This window comes from Primulina huaijiensis, chromosome 6, assembly GCF_012295235.1.
Source record: "Primulina huaijiensis isolate GDHJ02 chromosome 6, ASM1229523v2, whole genome shotgun sequence".
Classification (NCBI taxonomy): domain Eukaryota; kingdom Viridiplantae; phylum Streptophyta; class Magnoliopsida; order Lamiales; family Gesneriaceae; genus Primulina; species Primulina huaijiensis.
Genome location: NC_133311.1, coordinates 19,410,876 through 19,423,053, shown reverse-complemented (window position 1 = coordinate 19,423,053; position 12,178 = coordinate 19,410,876). Strand labels below are relative to the sequence as shown.

The 12,178-nt window shown below is 33.2% G+C and overlaps 1 protein-coding gene and 1 pseudogene across 1 annotated transcript; both read left to right on the top strand.

Moving 5' to 3' along the window:
* Positions 1-4,182: 4,182 nt before the first annotated feature.
* LOC140978719 (expansin-A7-like) lies at positions 4,183-5,309 on the top strand. The gene is made up of 3 exons (XM_073443926.1): positions 4,183-4,330; positions 4,473-4,785; positions 4,997-5,309. Exons 1-3 carry the CDS (start codon positions 4,183-4,185, stop codon positions 5,307-5,309), a joined length of 774 nt encoding a protein of 257 aa, XP_073300027.1.
* A 2,745-nt stretch (positions 5,310-8,054) lies between these two features.
* LOC140979164 (protein FIZZY-RELATED 2-like) lies at positions 8,055-9,634 on the top strand (annotated as a pseudogene).
* Positions 9,635-12,178: the final 2,544 nt, after the last annotated feature.

The window sequence follows — 12,178 nt, the reverse complement described above, 5'->3', positions numbered from 1 at the left end:
TGCAACAAAAATTAAAATATTTATGAGTATAATATTAATATGAAAGAATCTTTTTTTTCTCTTCCTCTGATCACAATAATTTTCTTCACCAACTCACTCTGTCCTTTGGTTCAAATAATTGTAATGGAAGTCGTTGTATAGTTGTGTTACGGAAGTGCGTGATAATTTATTATTTTCCGGTGATTTCATGAACTTAGTTGAATATTAATGCGATAGAGTCGGAAATTTATTTATTCAATCAACAAAAAAATTATAGCTATTAATAAGATCAATATAATTTTAATATAAATTTTTTAATGACATCATCTCATTGGTCAATTTTATGAGGCGAATCTACACTACAACAATAAATGTCTATTGTGACACTTTTTTGTAGACACTTTTAATTAAATGTTGTTACAAATACTTACTAATGACACTTGTAAAAAATTAATAATGTGTAAAATAAAAAAAACATATTAGATTAGTTATCCTGACATTTTTAATTGATGTAATTTTTTATATGGAGGAAAACGATTATTTTTTCCACATCGTAAAAAATCATTAAAAAACTAAAATTTGTCACTATAAATAAATGTGAGAATATTTGGTTGGATAAATATTGAAGGAGGGAAAATAATTGTTTCCCTCCATATAAAAAATGAAATCAATTAAAAATGTCAAAATAACTAATCTAATATGTTTTTTTTGCCCACATTTATTTTATCTATTTTTCCGTCCTCTAATATTTATCCAACCCAAATATTCTCACATTTGTTATTGTCACTATAAATAACATATACGACAATTTTAGTTGTCATCATAAATAATTTTAACTGACATATAAATTTGTCATTATTACTATAATAACAAGGCATGTATAAATGTATTTAAAACATGAGTTTTTCTGACATTTAAAATTGTCATTATATGAATAATTAGTAACACGTATGAAGTTGTCATTAACATCTTATAATGACATTAAAAAATGTCAGGAAGTTTAAGACGACATTGGAATAGAGGATATTTGTTGGAGCTGTCACTAAAACTTAAATGTCACTAAATATTGAATATGATGACATTTATGAATGTCACCATAAGCATTTATTCTTGTAATGCTATTACCAAACTCAACTTATAGAAAAGTATTACTTATTACGCCTAAAATATAATTTTTCCTCCAAATGAATCAGGTTGACTAGTCTCACATATCTATATATATATATAGATCGGTTATATCATCCCACATAATATCTACTCAAATTTTAATGTTTCAAATTATATACATTATATTCTCATGGAAATGCTTTTGTTATTAGGATCCTCTAAGTAACGTTGTTGGATCATGTGGACCTTACATAGGACTCATATGATCCAACAGTGGTGATTGATGTACACATGCACCATATTAAATCTGTTTATCTGCTGAGAAATTATTTCCTAATCACCGCAATTGAGGATTTATTGCAAAATTATTTGAGTGGACTTCAGACATAATTGGTTTTTGACATAATTGGTTACCTCTTTAAAGTTTGTATGGAATAAGATTAGATATATATCTTAACTTATGGTTTTGAGTTAAAGCAGGATACCCACGGCTGTAATATTATGTTAAATTCAAAAAATTATATTATAAATTGTGTTTGGATATATGAATTTGAGTATATTTGATTTTAAATCGATATCTCCATTCCATTATGTTAAAATATTATATTAAAGTACGTGAAATCATTTGTGTTGTCTAAGTATGTTGCTTGCTTCGGTTTCAAATTCAGTTGCCAACTTAATCATTTAAATTTTATGCATTTATTTGAAATTCTCCCATAAATGTAAATCGTTACATCCAAATACAGATTAGAGTTTGTATTGATAGATTTAAAGCTAATTATTTTAAATGCATAATAATAAATCAATGGATTTGTTTGGATAAATCTACATGACGATAACTTTTAAAATCTGGACTAATTATTTTTAAGTGATTTATGATAAATTTCAAATTCATTTTTAGAATTAATTCAAATTCTTTCTTCAAACGCTCTATCAAATTCAGATACTCCCATCTAAACCAAACCTTTTAGTTTTTCACAAAAACTCTTGTGATACGGTCTCACGGAACAATTTCATGAGTCGAATCTCTTATTTGGGTCATCCATGAAAAAGTATTATTTTTTTATATTAAGAGTATTATTTTTTACTGTGAATATCGGTATGGTTGATCCGTCTCACATATAAAAATTCGTGAGATCGTCTCACAAGAGACTTACTCTTGGTTTTTTTTCTCCAACATATTGAATCCTAATGTTTCATATATGTGGTAAATTAACATTCTTGACCTTTGCATCAAACATCGAAGCATAATTCTTTGTTGTGCATTGACGGATGAGAAAGATCAATTGGTTGAGGCCGTTATACTTGTTAATATATATCGCACGTGGCTCACGCGTGTGGATGAGAAAGATCAATTGGTTGGGTGGTGAGAGGTGAGGTTGGTGGTGCTAGTCTTGATGTGTTTGAGCACGAACCTCGAGTTCCATACGAGCTATTCTCGTTGGATAATTTTGTCTTATCTCCGCATCAAGCAGTTTCGACTCCGGAATCTTATGCTGGTCTGCAGGAGCTGATTATGATTTATGAGCAACTTAGAAGCTTTTCTTCTCTGATAAACCATTAAAGAAAGAAATCAATCTTGATTGATATATAATTAATATCGAAATCTGTTTCAATTGCTGGACAGTGGAAACATGTTTTGTTCCATTGGTACCGACGCTTTGTAGTTTCCGGGTGCTTGACGAGCATTTGAGCAAATCAGTTCGTAGGTACTGTGATTAAATTGTTGGAACTCGGTTACTGTGATTTTCTGACTTGTAAACGTACCATTCGGAAATTGGTTTGTCGCTTGGCCGAACTAATGGATGTTATGAAATCTTGTGAGGTTTTAATCGCAGAGTTGTGCGTGGTTTTGGCCAAAGTGTGTGCTTTCTTTGTGGCTTTTCACGAACACTGGAATATAACAGTCATGAGTTAGAAATCTAGATTTCACCAAAAGAAATAGTTAGTGCCAATGAATGAGGTTTGCGACAATATATATGAATGCATTGTTTAGGATTCTTTGCTACAATAGTTACTCAAATCCGTTGTAAGAGCTTTGAAGAAATTATGTTAAAATCAAGAGTATTTTCGAAAAGTTGAGTTAAAAGAGTGAGAAATGATTGTGTTGGGACATGTGAAAGTGAGGAAAAATATGTTTCGAGAGGAAATTATGAAAATGAACGAATGTGATTTAACATTGAAAAACAGATAATGCCATAATTATGGGTAAAAGATTTAAAAGTTACCCATCTGATCTATTTTTTTATTTCAAAAAAATAACTCAATTATTATTTAAAAGTTATATTTGGAGAAAAAAATTTTAAAAAAAATATTTTCATATTTTTTTTTTTCAGAAATCTTATTCAAATAAAGACCGTTCTTCTAGGAGTGAATAAAGAGTTCTTTTTATCATTGTCGATGAGTTTTTTCCACTTATAAAACACCGATTAAAACGTTTTTAAAGTACTTATTCAAAAATACCTTATATTTTTGCGTGTGTTTTATTAATTCGTTTTTCAATAGAAAAGAAACATTAATTATATTTAACCTCGAACTGAATAATAGCTATTTTTTGTTTGAATCGTGAAATTTTAAAACATACATTTATGTTAAAATCAGCTCAATTTGGGTTCAAAGCTCGTGCTTTCTCCAATTGTTTCGGTTCAATTAATTTCATGCTCGAATGAAATCGAAATTGCTGATTCTCAAACTGAAAATCAGACAGGTTTACATGAACTCATGAAATATGGTTGGGCCTTCGGGGTATGGCAATTTGTTTTCCCATTATGGATACTTTTAAAATACACTTGAATATTACTTGCACATTTAAATAATAATAATTATTAATTAAATTGAAGAGAGAAAATGTTTGGGCGACCCCCAAAATACCTGCACGCACGTTTCAATATTGGACTCTATGAATTATTGACTAGTTTTGGGGGATATCAATATATTTAATAAATTTATTTATTACACGTTCGTGAAGGTCACGAAGGGTGGTTTGTATTCTCAATATTCAACAACCCTAAATTTTAATATAAATATATCACATTTTCAAGTGAATTCGGCAGTATCACACAACACCAAAAGATTAAGGTACTAAAGAACATGATCATGGGTTCTTTGCTGCATACGTGGATCCTTGTTAGCTTCTTCTTGGTGTTGGCTTTAGTTCACGAAGCAAAATCGGCTGCGTTTCGACCTAGTGCATGGGGTAACGCCCACGCGACATTCTATGGTGATGATTCGGGAAATGGAATGGGTGAGTTCTTACGTAAATAATATCATCTCATGATTCTGTGAATGAGGGGACAAAGTTGACTGTCAATAGAATTCGATAATACATATGATTTTATTGAGTCAATTTTGTGTTATTTATTAACCATACTGGTGTTGATCTACAGGCGGAGCTTGTGGATATGGAAACGTGTACAGCAGCGGTTACGGGGCGAACACAGCTGCATTGAGCACGGTGCTGTTCAACAGCGGTTACGGGTGTGGGCAGTGTTTCCAGCTGCAGTGCACCAACTCCAAGTGGTGCACCAAAGGCTCCAGTACCACCGTCACCGCCACCAACCTCTGCCCTCCAAATTGGGCGCAGGACTCCAACAACGGCGGCTGGTGCAACCCCCCACGCACGCATTTCGACATGTCTAGGTCTGCTTTCACCAAGATAGCCCAGATGCAGGCTGGCATTGTACCCGTCATGTTCCGCAGGTATATATATAATTTTAATTCCCTTTTTATACTCAATAACTCTAAGTACTTCATAAACATGCCTGTAGAATAGAAATATGAAATATAATAAAAAGAATTGGCGTTTAGAGTTTAGACAAATGCATGGAGCCTTGTGATAACCGACAAGAACCAACAATGAATTCAAATTTTTTGAAACATATATATTAATCACCCCCGTGCCTCATTGTAGGGTACCATGTATCCGAACCGGGGGCCTCCGATTCAACTTCCAGGGCAACGATTACTGGCTGCTGGTGTACGTAATGAACGTTGGCGGTGGCGGGGACGTATCAAGCATGTGGGTGAAGGGGAGCAAGACAGGGTGGATAAGCATGAGCCATAACTGGGGAGCTTCATACCAAGCATTCGCAACTCTTGGAGGCCAAGCTCTTTCTTTCAAGATTACTTCTTACACTAACCATGAAACTATTATCGCATACAACGTTGCACCTGCTAACTGGCAAGCTGGAATGACTTATGGCTGTAATGTCAACTTCCGTTGATCATGGATTTTGTTTAATTTTTCGTGATATACATGTAGCTAGCATGTCTTTTCTCTGAAATGTATTGACATAGATAATATTTATCTATAGATATATACATATATATATTGGAGGACATAGATTATTTTTAACTAATACATGTCATTAATTCAGCTTAGAAAATTATGGAATTGAACTAAAGATTGGAAATATCTTGGAAATGGATAGTTTCTCCTATGAATTGTTTTATTAACTATTCTTCTCGGGTTAGAACAAATTTTAAAAATCGTCGCTAAATTATCGACGAAATTCAAAAACTATCGCTAAATATAGTGACAACTTTTTGAAAAACGTCGCTAAAATGAATTGGTGTAGTGTTTTTTTCATTCGCTTATCCTAAATTAATTGATTAAAATTATTTTATTTTATTTCAAACTTGAGATGTTTAGCTCATATTACAAAATAAGGAGAAATTTGTTGCATCATCGACTCCCATTGATTTTGTGGCCAGGCCGTGGGATCCACATGCTCACTTGGAGCTGTTGGATCTGACCTTAGGACACTACAACAAAATATCCAGGAATATGATTCTTTCTGACAATAATACAAATATTGAAGACTTTTGAAATTCAGTAGTAAATTATGACAGATTTTCCATGTCAGCATATACAAATTTGGATAAGTAATTTTTTTTATATTAGAAATGTATAATATTTTGATTAATTAAAAAGTCAAATTAAATTTTAATATAAATAATACTTTTCTTTACGATAAGTTTAGACATGTATTTATGTTGGAGTAATTTATTCTTTTTATTTAAGAATTGAGAAAGATGTATATTAAAGCACAAATATTCATATGTGTCAATCTCAAGGTCAATCTTATTTTCATTCGAATTTAACTCATGAAATTTTTTTACATTTCACTACAAATATATAGTCGATCCGTGATATCGTCTCACAAAATATTTGTTCATAATAAAGATGATGACGAATGGATTTTAAATTATTCTTTTTTAAGGTATCCTTCCTAGATTTGGAGAGGGAAGGCAAAGGTACTAATTTTTAGAAAGTTGGCAAATATTTATAATATTACTTTGGGAATGTTTAGTGTGAGAACCCGAATTTCAAGCAGTAGCTAGCATTTTGCAGCAGCTAGCAATACTCAGCAGCAATGCAAAAATTTCAGCAGAAGCTAACAATTCCAGCAGCAACTAATATTTCAGAAGCTAGTATTTTTCCAGCAGATAGAATCCAGCAGCAGAAGAGTTCAGTAGCGCGAAATTCCAGCAGACAGCTACTGATTCTGCTTATGACTTGTAACTGAAGCTTTTAACATGGAATAAAGGCTGTTAATAGCACATAATGTCACATTGTGGCCATTAATTGGGAGACTAACAGTCAGAATTTTGCCTATAAATAACATCCTCAAATATCTGAATTGGTGTTACACAAAGCTTGAGTTATCACTTGAAATTCGAGCTAAGAGGGTACCTTTTTCGAACAGTAAAATCCAGTAGCGAGAGCAAGCAGATTCCAGACTTCAACCGAAACTTTCTAGCAAATTACTGTAAGTGGGTTTATGTATAAATATCTTGAAACCAGTTTGATAATTTCTGTTTTGAAGCAAAGTATATGTATTTTTTATCTCTGATTTTTGAAGCACCGAAACCTAGTGAACATGGTAGGAATATATATTCTGAAACATTCCTAATTACTGAATTCTGATTACTGACCCCATCCCTTAGATGAGAGAACATATAGGGGACTGATATCAGTATAACCATGAAATTCACAAACGTGCTCAGTGCTTACTCGCTAAATTTTAAGTTCTGATTTCTGTTCTGAAACCTGTTATTCCTGAATACCGATTCATGTTCTGAAAGTAAGAGTTTATGTGTACTATTTGTATTATTGTTTCTGCTAAAAATGGTTTTGAAAACTGGAGTCATTCTCGCCCCCGCTTATTGAGTGACAACCAAATCACTCATCCACCAAACATATCTCGGATAAGAACAAGGAAGAAACATTAGAGGAAGGAGCAAAATCAGTTCTGGGGTTGGTGAATAAGACTGTTGTTTCTCAGTTTTAATTTATTTTTGTTTTCTGCTGCATCTGTTAAGACTTTGTTATGTCTGGTTTTTACATTTCCGCTGTCAAACAGTAGTTATTTGAGTTTATATCAGACAATGAAATATTCAATATTATGAATAAGAAGAACTGGTTTCTGAATTTTGTACTTCTGAGACTTGTTGTTTTCGAATGTAAATTTGATAACAAAGCCGGTGTCGATCAACCACGTCCCTGGGCGTGACATTTAGCAATAACTTTATCGTATTTAATTGCATAAAATCTTTTTCTGATATGACTCTAACTCCAAATTAAATTTTTATTCCATAATTCTGCTAAAAATTATTATTAAAAGAAGGTTAATATTGATTAATTATCCATTATTATTATTATTATTATTATTAATTAAATGCCAGCATATATAAATTTATGGTTTTGTTGCTGTGTCATTGATTACTGTTTCTCGATGGTTTGCACATGCATTTTGTATTTTAGGTTGAATTTAGCTTCGGTACATCAATTTTGTAGTTTTGATTGTGTCTACAAAACTGTTTTCCCGTTTGGGGTTAAATTTGTCCAGATTATGTGTTCCTGTGTGTGGTTTTCTCTTGTTTTGAACGCCTGTGCACTTGAAATGCTTAAAAATAATGGGTTTTATTGTTTTTGGCATAGGTTTTTGATACACCTGCACTACAAGATGAATTTTGTAGTTTTGATTGTTTACCTAACTTTTTTCCCTTTTGGGGTGAAATTTGTCCAGGTTACGTGTTCCTGTGTGTGGTTTTCTCTTGTTTTGAACGCATGTGCACTTGAAATGCTAAAAAATAATGGGTTTTAATCGTGTTTGGCTTAGGTTTTGGATGCACCAGCACTACAAGATGATTTTTATCTGAACCTTGTGGACTGGTCTTCGCAAAATGTGTTGGCCGTCGGGTTGTGAAACTGTGTTTATCTATGGCATGCTTCTAGCTGCAAGGTTGGACTTTGTTCTCTCAATCTCTTTATGCTGTTATTAATCTCTTGAGATGATGAAATATGCTTTTTCCAATGGTTATGCAGGTAGTGAAGTTGTGTGACTTGGGACTTAATGACAGTGTGTGTTCGGTTTGCTGGGCATATCACGGTAAGCATCTTGCTATCGGAACTAACAGTGGAAAACTACAGGTTTGCTTTCCATTTTTGGCTAAGCTGTTGCATTAGTTCATAGGACATGGTTGGCATCTCATTCTGTAACCTTTTCTTTGTACATTTTTTAAGTTCCTTTGACATAATAGTGTTTGTGAAACCAGAGTTTCCCAATTATTTTTGTTTTTTGTGATTATAAGCACACAAAAATTCACTTTTGATTTCGCTTAGGCTGTACACTTTATCCCCTGGAAAATGATTTCACTTTGCATCAATTTGATATTCGCCTTGAACCGGTTCATGGAACTATATCTCTTACTTGGATCTTTTTCTCTCATCACATTTTTGTTCTCCCGTGGTCCTATAGTTTCTGCTTCCATGCAGTTATGGGATGCCTCTTGTTGCAAGAGAATAAGAAGTATATATGGAGGGACACAAGTTTCGTGTTGGTGCTTTTGCCTGGAGTTCATCTCTTTTATCTTCAAGAAGCCGGGACAAGAGTATTCTTCAGCTTGATGTAATAGCTCAGGATAATTATGTTAGCAAGCTAATTGGGCATAACTCTGAGGTCAGGCCTTTATAAAGCCTTCATTTTGTTTTTGGATTCCCACATTATTTGGAACATAGTTCTTATGGCGATCAATCACACATGTTTTAGGTCTGTGGATTTAAGTGGTCTGGTGACAACCGTGAATTAGCTGGTGGAACGATAATAGGGTAAGTTAGTTGATTTCATTTAAATATTTCTGATTACAATTTTTAGATAGTGTGTATTCAGATTGTTTGTGCCTTTATCTTGTTTAGCTCTTCATATGGAACCATCATTCAGCTCAGCCGGTGCTAAAATACTCTGAACACACTGCTGCCGTAAAAGCAATACATGGTCGCCCCATATTCATGGAATCCTTGCTTCTGGAGGTGGCACTGCTGATCGATGCATTCATTTTTGGAACACAACTACAAATTCACAATTTAGTCATGTGGATACTGGAAGCCAGGTAAACTGCCTGTCCTTTATTTTTTATCTTTTTAAGTTTGTGAATGACACAATATACATCTTTTGCTTGTGATCTGCTAGGTTTTTTTAAGTAAAATCCTTTAGCTTGTGAAAACCATGATGATGATGTAATGACAAGTCTTGTTCTTGTTATTGAAGGGTGGCTATGTTGGATCTTTCTCAAAACTTATAATTTTGCTTTGTTGATGGAAGGAATGTCGGATACTGAGTTCAGATATTTCTTTGTTCGTTTTGTTATTTGTTTACTCTACGTTGGATCGAATATTTATGATGTTTGTGATTAAGCAAACTTTACCAACTATTTTGCTACATATCTCGTGTAACATGTTCTAATGGAGAAAATTTTGGTTATTTAAAAATTTAAGGATATTTTGAAAAATAAATTTGTGTGAAGTACTTAAAATTTGAAGTTTGGGGTTTTTAAGGTTCCCAGAATTGAAATATAACAGTTGCAGGTATGCAATCTTGTGTGATCGAAGAATGTCAACGAACTTGTGAGCACCCACGGATACTCTCAGAACCAAATATAATGTGGAGATATCCTATTATGTCGAAGGTACCATAAACTACCGTTATGTGGAAAAAATAGGACTGATGATTTGATTTTTCGCCTTTTTTTTGCTTGTTTCGATCATTGAAGTTTGGTTTGTACTCTTACAGGCCATACATACCGGGTACTTTACCTTGCCATTTGTCCTGGTGGAAAGTTTTGTAGAAAAGACTGAAGTACTAGTTTATAATTCATAATGCTGCTTTTAAATAACAGATACGTTCATTTTTGTTTGTGGGGGTATTTGCAAACTATTGTGAGCACTGGAGCAGGAGATGAAACACTTAGATTCTGGAACGTGTTCCCTTCTCCAAAATCTCTGGCAAGTGCTTGTATTTCACAGTATGTTAGTTTTGTATTGCTGTCATTTAATCTTACTCTTGTCATGTTTCAATTATGAAAATTTATTTAAGCTGCTGCTCAAGTTTTAGTAAATCCTCCAACACTGTTTCTACTTCTCTGATAATGTATGACATAAAAAGGTATTGATCTAAAAGCATGATCATAGTTTTAAAAAAAAAACGTATTGATCTAATAACAACCATCATGAAATAAATCACCGAATTCTTGGACCTTACCTACTAATGATAGATCGTCCATTTTTCGAATTTTCGCACTCAAACACGATTTGCATGTAGCTTTGTGTATGTGGAGCAAACTCAAAGCCTTCTCTTATGCAGAGTACTGAAATTGGAGCATCTGTGTCTCGGGAGAATGCAGATTCGATAACCTTTGATGCTGCATCCATCTATGCAGAAGCATTCGATTGGTCTTGCGCAACTCAGTGAGAAGAAGCACGTACAACTCGTGGCTCGAGTTCGCAAAGGCGATACAGGACTCTCTGATGACTTTTCTCACAATTTAGAAAGTTTGTAAATATGTATTACATACATTTCTTGAATGATCGATGATAAATTGTACAGCAAGTAGGAGTTAATTTTGATGCTCCTCAGTTCTCCAACGCGTCCGCCAGCTTCATTGTACCATAGATAATCATTTTTATTTTATTATTTTTCTAATGAGAAATATTATTTTTGCTCCTACATTGATTTTATTTTTAATCGCGCAAAATAACAATTTGACAACGTTGTTATTACAATTGCAGTGGCATTTTGCTTGTTTCAACGTGGATTCCATCTTATCAAAAAATCAAATATCATGATCGTGACTATTTTTTCAATAGCATAAAGACATAAAAACTGAATCGACGACAGCACAATACGTTGGACATGCGGGGGGCCGATAATTTGTTGTACAGTCAAGAATTCTTTAATTATTACGATAACTAATTCTAGACATATGATCAATTACCACCGACAAGGATGCAGATATTTGGAATTTTGCGTCCACGTCCAACCAGTCTATTGTTTTTTTCCCCTAATATTTTGTATTAAAAAAAATTGTGATTTTTTTCCTCAAATGAAATTGTATTATCTTTTCATCAAAATTGTATAATCTTCACTATAATGCAAGATTAGCGATATCGTGTTTTCTTTAATTAATTTGAATTTTTTTACTTGGAATGAGAGACATAAAAAAAAAAAAAAATAGGATCATTATAAATATTGCATTTTAGTATTTGGTGTCGGAAAGTGTTTTTTTAAAAACAAAAAACAAAACAAAACAAAAATTATTGGTGTCTGCTTGTTTCGAGATGGATTTGGATGGTTGTACGTATGGTTAATCAGTCTGTTTGATCAGTCTGTATCGTAATTAGTCAAAGACCAATTTCATACCACTACAATTAATAAATAAATTAAAAATTGACTTGAAACTTATACTAATTTATTTAGATACACAATTTTTCTTAAAAAATAATCTAATTAATTCTCAATCCGTTCCCATCTGATTTTAATAATGTTATTTTCTTTTTAATAAAATGAATTTCACTAATTTTGGGCCCAATGGATTTGGCTCATCGCTGGGAAACAGCATCTGCATTTCTCTACGCATATTTGTGGAGTATGTGAAGTTTTCTTCTCTCTGTGTGGCTCAATGAGCCCACCACATGCAGCCCAACTTTCTTTAAGTGGGCCCCAACATTCCATTTTGTTGAAGCGTGAGATGTTGGAATGGAAGTAGACCCAAACCAACGCGTCTTGTAGTTCGGGGTAGCTGTTGAACAACC